The sequence below is a fragment of the Gossypium arboreum genome, chromosome 5, assembly GCF_025698485.1.
Source record: "Gossypium arboreum isolate Shixiya-1 chromosome 5, ASM2569848v2, whole genome shotgun sequence".
In the NCBI taxonomy this organism is placed as follows: Eukaryota; Viridiplantae; Streptophyta; class Magnoliopsida; order Malvales; family Malvaceae; genus Gossypium; species Gossypium arboreum.
Window position 1 is genome coordinate 13,818,529 of NC_069074.1, and position 15,245 is coordinate 13,833,773.

General features: G+C 30.0%; 1 protein-coding gene across 1 annotated transcript; it reads right to left on the reverse strand.

The window, feature by feature from the left end:
* Window positions 1-142: 142 nt before the first annotated feature.
* Window positions 143-3,090, reverse strand: LOC128293169 (transcriptional corepressor LEUNIG-like). Its single transcript, XM_053028765.1, has 9 exons — window positions 2,882-3,090; window positions 2,607-2,686; window positions 2,353-2,450; window positions 1,787-1,896; window positions 1,528-1,700; window positions 1,147-1,192; window positions 955-1,060; window positions 672-721; window positions 143-490 (listed from the first exon to the last, which is right to left on the reverse strand). The coding sequence occupies exons 2-9, from the start codon at window positions 2,645-2,647 to the stop codon at window positions 308-310; spliced, it is 807 nt and encodes a 268-aa protein (XP_052884725.1). The 5' UTR covers window positions 2,648-2,686; window positions 2,882-3,090; the 3' UTR covers window positions 143-307.
* Window positions 3,091-15,245: the final 12,155 nt, after the last annotated feature.

Consider the following 15,245-nt stretch of genomic DNA (forward strand, 5'->3'; position numbering starts at 1 on the left):
AAATGAAGAAAAGAATCATGATCTTTTCTTTTTCCAGAGTCAAAGAGCTTCTAACAAGTTAAACCAATAAACACAATCATAAAAGTCTGAAGTTGCATGCAATTACTACTGTAAGATCCCTTTTAATTCATGACTATCATGGTTTTTAATGTAGAGGGTTGATTTTGAGAATATTAGCACACATATCGTAATAGGTCATAACATCTTACAGAGGAATGCAGAATACATCCTATCTTACAGAAAGTAAAATGACTATAATGGTAAGCTTCAAAGAATAAACTGCTCAAAAGGTTTGCTTGTCACTGCTTCAACTGACCGGTCTGTTATTCTCAATTATTTCTGGCTTAGGAAGTATCAGATTTTGATAACTGAATTTGGCAGAGCTTCCAGGAAAAGTAGGTGTCAGGTTTCTAGGCATAAGTGACAGCCCCTTATCTGATTTCTCTGGTTGACATTTCAATATCTGAAATGGTTGCTGATAGTTTAGTGCCTGAAAGAGTAAATTTCAATTATATCCCAAAACAGGTAAGCTAGCTCAACTACAGAACTGCTAGTGGAACTTTAAGCACACTTCTATTTTACACTTGGCAGGACTTAATCTATGATACCAAAAAGAATAAAAGATTGGTGCTTGCAAGACTCCAACAAATATTAATTAACATGCCACTTACATCCAAAACCCATCCACTCAGTGGTGCTGGATCAATTGATTCATTCAACCCTGAAAAGATAAAGAACACAGGTTTGACATATCTAGCATATATAATTACATTGCCAATAAAATAAAGTAAACCAAGGCCAATGCTATGTGCATCTCAGGCTTGTCAAAATAAAGCAGATATACATAATTCATCCCATCTTGGATGAGTTCACATAAGTTAAAAACTGCAAAGATCATCTGAGCGGATCAGATTTTTCAGCCTGAACTCAAATCAGAAAAAGGGCCAAGCTAACCTGCAGCATGAGGCCAAGTTACTGGAAGCTTGCCTTTTAGTGCCTTATTGGGGGTGTTTGAATTTATAAGAATGTTACTCCCCAAGTTAATGCCTTGACTTTGTTCCTGTAAAATGAAAATGCTTTTGACATTTAGAGAAATTAGCAACAATTCACTGGTCTTGTTAACAAAGTAAATAATTTAGAACCTACCCTCTTAGCTTGATGCTGAGCAAGATTTATTGGATGTTGCAGAAGGCTGATACATGAAAAATTGTTAAGAGAAAAGAGAAGATATGAGAAACCATCCATTTACTATTGAAGCAAAATACCATTTACCGGAATGAATAATCATACAAACTTTCTCTATTGCTCCAATTCATACTTTTTACCAATGGTCTAAAGTTTCTTAGTTTCAAATTGCAGTGAATCTCGTAATATGTATCAAATGGGTGAAACACTTAATCTATTAAAAATCGGAGTTTTCATGCTATGTTTTGTTTTGGTGGAAGGGACATAAAGAAACCAAAGAGATTACGAATTGTTTGTCAATTACAAGAACCTTTAGTTCAATAAAACACAAATATAGATTACCTAGAACTGGCTACAAATGAGTTTGGGAGCCTCAGTTGATTAGTTTGAAGTAACTGCAGACTGGAATCAAAATATCTCGGAATAGGAACCTGGCGAGCCATTTGCTGATTTATCATCAATTGTGGCATAAACATTGGACCAAAACTTTGTGATTGATCTTCCTTTATTTCAGACTGAGATATGAACACAATGCACATAAGTTCATGAGGTTGCAATAAAACTAGAGCTCAACATGATCTCAAATTCCACAAATAGTCACCTTAGCAGAGGTACTTTCTGCTTCCCCTTGAAGCTTTGTTTGCCTAGCAGCAAAAATTTCATAAAATAGGGACCACCATTCTTGTAGGAACCCTTCGGGAGAATCAATCACTGAAAACATGACCCCTCTTCTCCGATCAACAAATCACACCATTTATAAAGCAAATGTTAAATTTTAAAATAAACTCAAACACATAAAAAGGGTAAGAGGAAACTCCTGATGTTTTTATGCATTAATGATAAAATTCAGAATAAACCTCGCATAAAGAAGAAACAGAACACCCATTTAGAAGAATTAGACCAATTGATTGATTAATCTTTGTTCTTGCAGACAGATAACAGAAACATGAATGTACATTGATATTGATCTACATATGGATGTGAGTTTAATCAAATAACCTTCAAGATATTTCATATGTGAAATAAAAAATATATGCTAAGCATTTCAACATCGAGAATTATCTACTAAAAACTGTAGAATCAGTCATCAGGAGATAAATTTATATGATTAAAAAAAGCAGAAGGAAAATTGAAGAAAATTACGAATGAAAGAGAGAGAGCTCATACCAACTGGTCGGTTAGATACGCCGGCCTCTTCTCTGAATAGTGCAGCAGTCTCATGCATATTCTTCTTCACCAAGTAATCGTGCAAATAAAGGTCCAGCCTTTGTCCCCTCAAATCAAACAAACATAACTTCAAAATATAATTGATAAAACAAAACACAAGCAGAAAAAAAAAATCGAAAAAGCATAAAAACCCACAATCATGACAATGCCAAGGACACCGTTGAGCAAAAAGAAAAGAAAAAAGAAGAGCTCACATTTTCCCAGCATCCCAACAATCCTCCTCCTCCTCCGCCATGATTACTTTCAATAAGAACAAACAAAGCCTTCACTTTCACTATTAAAAAAAAAAAAACAAGCCAATAATTGAAAAAGAAAAAAGAAAGTCAAAGCAAGAATGGGTATAATTGTTTGAGCACAGAAATAAAGAAACGATGAAAACAAGAGCAGGCAGACAAAGATTAAGGCCTTTTAAGGAGTAGTGAGAAAAGAAACGTATGGGAGTGGAGAGAGGAGAATTGATATTGGATACCCAGAAGCAGAGGCAACTAAGTAAGCAGCGAAAGTGACAGTGCCATGCAAATGAGAAGGAGAATCGAAATTGAATGAATTAAATAGGCCGCTAACAAACAAATTTGGCTTTTTCTATAGATACTGAGAAAGACCCTTATTTCTATGTGTAGGCCTAAGGCCTTCCATGCCAAGGTCGTCGAGGAAAGCGTGTGGGTGTGGTGGACCCTTAAACCCTTTTGGCTTCTGGTCAAGAATATATATATTTTTTGTTTCTTTACAAAACTGAAATGGAAAAAGCACAACTTTTATTTGAAAAGGGGTTAATTTTTTTTCATCAGCCTTACATGGAAGGTTGATTTCTGATTTCTTTCCTTTCTTTAGGGTTTTTATTAATAAAATTTCAAAAACTTGGCATCTATACATGGTAAATGTAGAGTGTTGTTAGTGAATTAGAAAGATGTTTGGGGAAAAGATATTGTCTAACAACAATGAATCCTTTTTCAATTTAATCTGGCGACAACCTAAAACAAACTTATCAACATTACTACTCATCTCCCATTTTATTTTCTAAATAAATTATTTTTCGTACTAATTTTTCTATTACTGTTTAATATAAATCTAAACACTACTATAAATAATTTAGGAATAGATATAATAAAATAAACATCTATATATATTAGACAAAGGTTTTTGTTCTTGAGTTTAAGCACATAAATTTAATTTTTATCATGCAATTGTAATATATAAATCTTTAGTTCCATAATATACATATATCATATAATTTCTTTTAAATTATTCGTCCATTATGATTTTATATTAGTTTGGAATGTATTTGTACTTGTAAATATATTTTATTTGTAATAGTGAAATTTTCAAAAAGAAAAGTTATTTAAATATTTATTTTTTTCTTGTAACGGCCTAATTTTCAGTGGTGTCGAAAATGGTGATTTGAGATCACTAAATTCGACAAATAAGATTGAACAAGATAGTAATTTAATATTTATGAGTCAAGTAAGAATTTAGAAGAATTTGTGAAATGGTGAAATTAGTGAATTAAAAGAATTTATTAGGTCAAACGGGTCAAAAATGAGGTATCGAGACCTCAAAGTTGAAAATCGAGCTATAAATATTTTTATAAATATTTATGGAGTGTCATTAAGTTAGTATTAAAGTTTCGTTAGAAAATTTTAACGTTTGGATGGCTAATTAATTAAAAAGGACTAAATTGAAAATAGTGCAAAATTTGTTAAATTGTGAGTAAATAGCTTAAGTATTTAAGAAGATGGATTTAAAGAGCAATTAGACCCAAAGGTTAATGGCTGGACGGTTTGGGTATGAAATAAGCAAGAAAACAATGTGAACAAGGGGCAAAATTGGAAATAGAATAAAAGTTAATAGTTAAATAATGATGTAATTGAAAAATCTAGACATTTCTTCATATTTTCTCAGCCAAAACGCCATAGAAGGTCTGGGGAAAGCTGATTTTTCATATTTTTACATCATGTGAGTTTAATTCTTACTTTTCTTGATAATTTTTATGTTTTTATGACTTTTACAATTAGAACCACTTGTAGAATTCATTAGTTTTTGATTTTATGGGTGAAATTGGAAGTTACCCTGGATGGATAAGGGAATTTTATGATGAATTATTATGAAATTTAAGTTCTAATTTCATATTAAGGTGGTTTTATTAAGTGATTTTGATAGGAAATGATATTTAGGACCTAATTGTGAAAAAGTTGAGAATTGAAGGTTTCTGTTGAAATTAAGAATATAAAAGGTTTTGAAATAGTTTATAATGATAAAATAAAGTGTTAATTGAGAAAAATTAGTTCAATTGATGGGTGAATTGAGCAGGGACTAAATTGTGAAAACTGTAAATTTGGGGTAAAAGTGCAATTTTGAAATTTGAACAGCATAAATTGTGAAGTGAAATAGAATTGAAATGGATGCTAATGAAGGAATGATTTTATAATTATAGATCAAGAAAACGAATCAATCGTGGAAAGGAGAAAATTCAAGAATAGTCCACAATTTCTCGACTTTTGCAAATTAGTCCAGGTAAGTTCATATGGCAAAGTTCAATGTTTTGATATGAAAATCTTATGATTGTTAAAGTATTTTATTGTTGATGAATACTATCAATTTGCATTAACTAATGAATAATGTGTAACTAAAAGTACAAATTAGTAGGAACAATGGATTTGAGTGCTTCTATTCTGTGACCCTGATGAATTGACGAAAAATATGTGATAAGTGTGCCCGTTTAAGACCATAGCTGGTTTATGGCATCGGTGCAATGTGATAATGTGACTCCGTATAAGACCATAGCTGGGCTATGGCATCGGTATAATGTGATAATGTGATTCCATATAAGACCATGTCTGGGATATGGCTTCGGTATGATATGTGAACTGTGTAAGACCATGGCAAGGCTATGGCTTCGGTGTGTGATGCGTAACAATGTGAAAGTCCATAGTTTACTATGGCAATGTGATAATGAAGCACTCAATTCCCTTACTGTTCCTTAATTTGACAATGAAGTAAATGAGAAATGGGCCTAAGGGAGTTAAATTGTGAGTAGCCATATAGAAATTATTCCAATGAGTTATTAATGAAATTGTGATTTGGAGGATGAAATAGTTAAACTAATAGATATATGATTGTGTACGATATTTGATATGATTTGTGTTTATATGCCTATGAGCTTACAAAGCTTCAATAAGCTTACTTGTGTGTGTTTAATATTTTTATGTAGATTGACTTGAAGTGAAGTGGGTAGATCGGATCAACACAACAGGGCACACTATTCAGATCAATTCTGGTAGTTTTTGTTTTATGTTTAAAGATTTATATGGCATGTATAGAGTTTGAATGAATTGAAGTAAAGATGTTATGAACTAGTTAACAATATTTGTACTAAAACAGTTTTTGGTAAGTAGCAGTAGTTTGACTTTGAAAATTCACCATAAATTGTGGAAATTGAGTTAAGGGCTGGAAAAAAAAAATGATATTAAAGCCTAATGAGTCTAGGTTCATATAGAGGAAACGGTGCATGCAATTGGATTTTATGTTATGAGATATTTAAATTGTGGTGAGACAGAGTCTGAATGACTTTGAGTTCCCCTATTCTGATTTTAGAAAATCATTAAAAATTGCACAAAAATAATTATGAGTCATACTGTATATGTATGGATTCCTCATTGGGTCTATTTTTAAGAGAAACAAACGGCATGGTTATTTGAATTTTGTACAGAGAGAAATTTGGTTCGTAGTGCACAGGGGTCAAAGTAGCCAAACCCTAAAATAGGGGAGGATTTAACTAATAAATTGTACTAATTGGACCAACCAAAAATTATAAAAAAAAATTGGTAAGTAGATATATGAGTATAAATTCGGGGAAAATTTACGGATTTGGGTTTCGAGTTTTATAACTCGAGATATGAATTATTTAGCAACTATGACGCAGTTGGACAGCTTGTCTGAAAAGTATAATATAAATTATCTAAATTTGGTTAAGTGCTCAAATAAGTTTAGTAGTGCCTTGTGCTCGACTCCGGCAACGGTCTCGGATAAGGGGCGTTACATTTCTAATAAGAAATAATATCATACCAACAAATATTGAGTACAGTGATAATACATTGTACTTGTAGAGATAAAACTTGAATTCCACTTTAAAAATATGTTAAAATCATTTAAAAAATAATAATTTTCATAGACCACAAAATGAACAAAGAAGATAAATTAATTGTACTAAAAATAAAATTAATGATCATTATTCATCACGAGTTTATTACCATATGTAAACAAAAGTTAAACATTCCGATACCTTTTTTTAATAAAGATTAAGGAAATCAAAATAAAATTAATGATCCTTTTACTAATTAAAACCATAAAATAAAGCCTATTTTATTAAAATAAATCTATAAATTCATAATCAAAATTTATTAAAAGAACTAATAAATGATTCAAAAATTCAAAAATTTAACCAAACTGATATTATCCTACCAAGAATGGATTTTCTTCAAAACTAGAGATTATTCTTGTTCTTTCCCGAGTAAGTTGATCACTTAATAATTTTTGAAGAATTTAAAAATGGGTATTAATTAGCTTATAAATTCTTTTTGGGCAAGATTCAAAGCAATAACTTCGTGAGAAGAATTCTTGTGTTTGTGGGGATTAAAGCAATCGGAATTCATGGTTTATCTACTTCTTCAATTTGGTATTCACTTCTTTAGTTATTTTCAGTATTGAGGTAAATTTCCTCCTCACTTTCAATTTTGACTATTTTTTTATCGAAAAATTTTTAAAATCGGATTTTTATGGATGAAAATGAAATAAGTTTAAAGAGATAGAAAATAAAATAGATAATAAAAAGAAGGAAAATGAGTTGCAAAAAAATAAGAAAGACATTAGTAAAAAAAAGAGACCGCAGAGATGAGAGAAAGATCATAATATTTTATTTATAATATATTTTAAATGTTACGGGTACGAGTATAAATACAAACATATGTTTGAGGAACCACAAATATTAAATTATTACCGTAAGGACTAGTGGAAGAAGTACAATTAGAATAAAATCTACTCTGGAATTGAATTCCAAATTGAGCAATCAGCATGAGATTGCAAGGGCGTGAGCCGCTCTATTCATTTGTCCAGGAACCCAATGGAAAAACCCATTACCGAAAGGAGACAATCAGCCACTAAAAGACCAAACTCCGTGTTACCAACCACACACCCTTTCACCGTATTTATAACCTCGAGACAGTCCCACTCCATCAAAATGTTATCAAATATTATATTTGTTTTTATTATATTGTGTAATTAATATATTATATTTATTCCTTTATACCTTTAAATTATGGTAATAATAATTTATTTCTATATATCAAAATATATTGATTTGTTTGATAATTGGCTGATGATTGTTAATTGTAGATTGTAATGATTAATTTAATCAATTAATTTTATTAAGTGATTTAACGGATTAATTTTATTAATTATTTACTTAAAAGTATAGTAGATCATTAGACCATAGAAGTGAGAAAATCAATACACTTGGCTAATAAAATATTAGAGACAGAATAAGGCGAAACATCAAAAACATGTTGATTGGGTGGGAGCTTCATCGCTAGCCCGGCCATTCCATCCACCATTTGGTTCATGCTACTTGCTATATGGATAATCCTAATTAGGGGTGTTTAAACCATCTGTTTGGTTATTAACCAAATTAAATTAGTATTAATCGAATTAACTAAATTGTATAATATTTTAATTGTTAATTAAATTAAATTTTAAAAAATTAAATTAAAATATTTCGATTAATTCGATCGGTTAATTGAATTAATCGAAATTTATATGATTTTTCTCTTGGTTAAAACAAGTATAAAACATATCAAAAATATATTAAAATTAACTAAAATATATATTTTGTCTTGAAAGTTAATCGAATTAACTGAAATTTTATGTCTTGAAGCATTACATAAGTCTTAAAATTAACATATAATATTATTTATTAAGTTCAATTAATTACTTGATTTCGAACCGAATTAACCGATAATCAAAATTTAAAAAAATCATTAATCAATCTCCGATCGAACTAACTTCGATCACCGATCGATTAACTGAATTAGATCAATTCAGTCGATTAATTCAATTTTAACTGAAATTTGAACACTCCTAATTTTAACTTCCCAAGAACGAGGTAGAATAGCTTTAAGTGAGTCTTCTAGAAATAAGTTTACCCTAATTTAAAACTAAAAAAAAATGTAGGAATCGTAACACATACTAAATATATGATAGTGATTTATTCCTGCTAAGGCATAAGGGTGTGAGTTATAAAAAAAAATGGTTTCTTAAAAACGGGACAAGGGTAAAAGAGTTATAAGCTTGAACTGCAGCAAAGTTTGCGTCAAAAGGAAAAAAACTTTGACAATATGACGGCGCAACCATAGTTAAATTTGGGAAACCCAAGAAACCAAGATCGGGCTCGTTACTAGTGCCAGTATTATCTCTTGGGCTAAGAACATCTTTCCCCGCAGTTTGGGCGGACATTTATACCATGCTACCAGGCCAATGTGATTCGTAATGGTCTGTGTGTATTGAAAGGGTGGTGCAAAACAAGACCAACGTGTTGTTGGTTTTGTAATTAGACTTCTTTGTCGTTTTTTATTTGTATTTTGAAAGGAAATAAAAAAGAAATGCCACAAAAAAAAACCGGTAGTCTTTTCTATTTAAAATCAATCATCAGTGGTTTTCTTAACATATTTTCTTTTAACAAGTCCACGAAACATCTGACTATTTCTTAACATATTTCCCTTGGTCCTGTGGTTGGTAAAACAGAAAGTAGATGTCCCACAAATCCGTAGTGAGAAAGAAGATGTCTTCAATATCTACTCCTTTTGACCTCTCATGAACGACCATGACGCGTTCCTGAGCACCTTAAGTTTCTCAGTTTCATCCTTAAAAACAACAAAGGAACATATGTTTTTTTCCTGAATAGGCGATGATGCCTTGTTCAGGCTGGTCCTGATTGGTCTCCATCCTATGATGCGTTCCTACACAACTTTTGCCTATGATTGAAATCTCACAGATCTTCTAATCAATGGTTCTGTCCGTTTCAAGTTCCATCACCTGTAACTCATGCACCATGTCCTCAGGAGGTTGGTCCCCTACTCCAACGTGTATCTTTAGACCACCATAGAGAAAACAACGGATGTATAGAATATAAACTATTATATACACTATGTTATCTAGTTAAAATCAATATTTTAATTATATCATTAATTATATATATATATTATAGTTAAGCCTGTGATTGAGTTGAAGTCATTATCAATCAAGTCATAACTTCGTAAAAGAAACTACGAAAAAATAATTTTATTTACAAAATAAATTATATTATTATTGCCGAAACCATTTTTACAACCAAAAATTAACTTGACAATTTTGAGCAAACATGAACATTTTAATTTTTAAAACACTAAGTTTTATTAAGAAAATAGGAGTTTCATCAATTTTTTTTTTTGGCTAGGTGTGATGTAAAAGGAAATTTTACAAATTTTTTAAAAAATTATTTACTATGCACTTTAAAAATAAATAAAAAAATTCTAATTCGGGAATCGATTATGTGTGAAGAAAATATTAGTATCCTTACAACGTCTAGAAATAAGTATCTAGCTCGTTTAATACATGTTATTTTTAAATAAATGAATTTAATTTTATATTATGACACATAATTTTAATTTAATAATAACTCATGTTTGAGAAGGACATTTCAACATTAAAAATAGTAAACAAGATCCTATTACAAAATTGGAACATGATAAATGAGTCATGATCAAAATCGATACACGCACAATAAATTTTACATGTTTATATTAGCATATCATGAGAAACAATAACAAGGCATCATAAATCACGAGTTTACGAAATTAAAAGCATATAAAACCTAAATTAAGGAGTAGAAACAGAGACAGGGACTAAGACAAACATTAGACCGCCCAAGGTTCTCAAGGAGTAGATGTGAGATAAAAACACATTGCAGGGAGGGACTAAAATGAGCATAAATCAAATGTACAGAGACCCATCTCAGATTTAAACCATAAAAAAGAGCAAAAGATTCGCGTAATCCCATGAATGCATGGCTTCTTCTCCTACCACTCTCACGGTTATATGAAAGCCAAATAATAATTGACACTAATAAAACAATAAAGAAGCTTTTCATTGTTTAAACTTTTATTCAACACACCCCGGTGTATTCAGTTCATAAAACACTTTTCTACGAAACAAACGTACCTAAGGTTCTCTATAGCCGTTGTTACTCTTTGGCAGCCGATCAACTGTTCTCCTTCCTCCTTTTGTGACGTGCAATCAACTGTCGTTTGATGACCTTGGACGATGGATGATAAAGTTGATGAAAGAAAACCCACCCCCACTTTACTTTCTCCTTTCTTGTTCTTCTCCTCCCCCCTACAGTTTTGACGTATCCTGTAAGAAGTTACTCTTTTAAACTCAAAAAGATTTGCCCCTTCTTACTGTACACACATGTATAACATATTAGACATGTAAAAGCTTTTTAGCCGCATATACTGGCTTTTACTTTTTATTAATAAATAATAATTTAATCACTATAATTATGATGTCATTTTTATAAATCCAACATTAAACTTTATTGTAACAACCAAAACATCAATTGGTTTTATATATAATTGATGAGTTGCATTTTAAAATATTCATAAATTCCCAGCCAATTACCTGATTTCTTAAAGTTGCAAAATCATGGGAGTCATCCCAATATTATTATTTTGATTATCCCAATTTGCTTTTCTATTCTCCATTTAAAAAAAAAAAAAAATCCCAATCTTATTCAAAATAAAAGAAATAGTAGATCAACGTCACTAAACACGAGAAATGACCAATCCTCAATATGCTTTTATTTTCCATTGTCTTCTTCTTCCGTCCTTCTATTCACACCCAATTCTTTTTGTTTTTCAATGAAAGAAATTTAATATTCCCTATCCAACTTTTTCCCGTTTCTAAATTACAAGTTTTATCGTCCTTATCTGTTTTCTCCACTTCTTAATGTGTCAAATGTATCAATGTTTAAAATAAATTAATGTAATTACTTTGCAATGATTTGTGTAAGAGTATGTAACTGGTTTTTCATCCCGCCGAGGGTTGATATTCAGTTTGTAAAATAAAATATATTTAAAAATTTTATATTTTATAAATTCTTTAAACAATTTCAAATCTTCACTTAAATATTTTTTATTTAATTAAATTACATGTTTAATTAACAAATCCTAATGTGTTTTAATATATTTTACCCATTTTAAAAAAATATATGTAATTTTCTTTTATAAAATTTAAAATTTTAAATAATTTATTTTAAAATATGCTTGTTAAACCGTTTTAAAATTTTTAATTTTTAAAACAATTATACAAATGTCATAAAAACATGATATTAGAAATTTAAAATGGAAATTATTTGTTTAAAGCAAACTTTATTATCATTAATGGCAACAACATCATATTTAAAACTTAATTTAAAAATGACACCCCTTTAAATATAATTAAAAAGGAAGTATTTTGGAACTTAAATTTTCCATTTTGCTTTTATATTTTTTTATAATATATTTAATAATATGATCATATTTTTTGAAAAATCCTGTACTATATTTGATTCATAGGTTAAGAAACTGATGATACTTAATCGATAATGATATATTGTATTAATTGCAATTTTGAGCACTTTATACTTCGTGATTATCATATGATGTTTAATACTCGTGTTGAACCACGAAACAACCACAAATTCTCGATTATATTTTTAATTATGCATGTAAAATTATATTTGATTGAAAAGTTATAAAACTCGTAGTTATCAGTTAATAATTATAGGGTAATAATTTTTATCTTGTAATGTTTTTTTCAAAAGATATTGTAATTATATTTGATTAGCAAGTTAAGAAAATATAAAATTCGTTAACAATATATTTTATTAGTTGCAATTTTGACATCGTGATTATCATATGATATTTAATACTCGTGTTGATTAATGAAAATATTCTTTAAAAAGTAATTATAATCATATATTATCAATGAAGCAAATGAAATTATCATTATTAATTGATGCGATGTTTGATATTTTAATATAGTTATGGGTTTAAAATTAATATATTTAAATGTATGGTTAATGTACCTATAAACCATTTTTAAAAATTGAAAATAACTTCTAATTAAAAAGATAAGAAAATCATATCTAAAATTAATTATAACGATGGGACACACTTTAAGAAACTAAAAAAAAGAAACATTATGACTAAAATTGGCCCATTTGATCCATCCACTCAGTTTTCAATAAAAAATTGGTACGACTTTGAAAAGTCAAAAGAATTCTTTGATTAGTTTCTGATTTTTCATTTTATTATTTTTGTTCAGTTAAATCGATTGGAGGTATCAACGACGCTTAATTAAAAATATTTGATTATCAAGATAAATTAGTTATTCAAAAAAGTTACACAAGCAAAGTAAAAAATAATTTTAAGGGTTGGAATTAAGTTGTATATTTTATAATAGTAAAAATTTAATTGTATCATTTTAATAGTTTATATCTTTGTAAAATTTAAAGAATTAATTCAATTTTTTTATCATTTTGGGTTAAAATACAATTTTAGCATTACTACTTTAAAATTTTATAAATTAGAAAATGACCAAAACAGAAAAAAAAAACCATTTTAAGGGGTCGAGACCTTTACCAGCCTCTTAGCTCTACCCTTGAAAATTTATATATACATTAGACTTACGACATATTTATAAATATGTAATAAATATATTTATAAAAATCATATAAAAATTAATTGATGCTTTAATTACAATGGTAAAATTAATTATTTATGATACACATAGTTCTAGGTTGAAATTTCATTATGATTAATTTTTATTTATTACATAAAAAGATATAAACGCCATTTTAAAAATATATTTTAAGCTAAACTATACAAATGGTCACCAAACTATGTTTGAATTCTTATTTTGTTCACCCAACTTTAAAACTTTTTATTTTAGGCACTAATATTTGTATTTGTTCTTGATTTAGTGGACCTACTGATTTACCATAATTTAATGTGTCAAATTAGGCTCTCTCAAACACTTGATGAGATTGTTCTCAAACAATTTACGAATCTTTTCAATGTTGTTTGTTGATTAGTTTTTAGTATCAATGATAGTTTTTCTTTCATTTTAACCTTTTTGAGACCCAAATTGACAAAACTATGCCATTGAGAATCTATTGGTTGTTTCGAGTGTGTGTAGGGAAATAATTGTGCCCAAACTTTGAGAAAAACATCAATTGTTGTTGGTGTCGCAACACTGGCCCTCCATCACCTCAATGGAGCAAAACTTCAACAAAAAATCAACATGGAGCAGTTTGCCAAGGATGTCATGACACTAGGTGTGTTGTGTCGCGACATTAAGCCCCCATGTCTCTACTACAAGTATTTACGGTCGTAACTCCAAGCTAATGGTTGAAGTGAAGGAGAAAAGGGTCACTATTGAGGATGTTGCAACACCAACTAGGTTGTGTCGTAAGGTCAAAAACCACTAAGCCAATATTTGTGTCTACTGTCAAGGATGTCACTGTAACACCACTAACCCGTATCTATTGCTGGAATAGGGTTACAAAGCATTATTGGAGTTTAGAGAACAATTAAACAAATATTTCATATAATTCATTACATATTAATATTCATTATAAAACAAATCAAAATCATATATATTGTCCCTTATATGAGCCCTCGGAGCCCAAAATACAAATTAGAAACAAGTTGGGACTAAATCGGAAACTCAAAGAATTTTTTTGAAAAAAATAGAAAAGCTTTCAAGCTGTAAGAGTCACATGGCCGTGTGACTTACACAGTCAGACACGCCTGTGTCTCAGGCCGTGTGGGCTTTCGAAATAGGTACACACGGTCGTGTCCAGCACGTGCCCATACCCATGTAACTCTCTAACTTGGGTCACACGGCCAAATCACACGCCCGTGTGTTAGGCCATGTGAGCATACTGATTTGCATTCTTAAGAAGATACAGAGGACACACGGCTGTGTCACTTGGTTGTATGTCATGCACAACTGAGACATGTCTCTACCCGTGTGGACGAAAATAGGTCATTTTCTAAGCCACATTTCTTACCCAAATTGACACCAACCTAGCCTCAACAATTTACACATCATCAAGCCATTACAAGGCATTCGACACAAGCTAAAATCAAGTCTTAAACATGTATTATCACCACGTACAATTAATAAACCCTTTGGTACCTCTAATGACAACTCAAAAAAATGTCAACCAAGTATCCAACCTTACCTAGTTAGTTTATCTAACCAAGTTACCAAAGTTCACTATAACTCAATTACATACATACATATATCACTTATACTAACATCACAATCATACCTTAATTTCATACCAATATGTAAGTTGGCTATATAAACAAAATATTATTCATAATATTTACGTAAGCTAAACTTTGATTAAGACTGTATGAAAGCTTATACATGCCATATAAACTGTATTTAATGTTTCAAAAACTACCGAGATAAACTAGATAGTGTAACTTGAGTGCTGATCCGTTCGTCCAACCTTCGAAAAATCTGGATTGAATTGTAGTAATTGTAGAAGCTCAATGACTATTCTGCTATTTTTTCTTTTTCACGAGTATCTATGGGATTTTGATATGAAGTAAAAGTATAAAAAACCAGCTTAAGCTCTCTCCCCTATGGCTGTTTAGGCCGAAAATTGAAGAAGAAATGTCTAGAAAACTATCCAAATCCAATTTGTTTAATTTTAATTTCATCAAAATTACTATTTTGCCATTGAATCC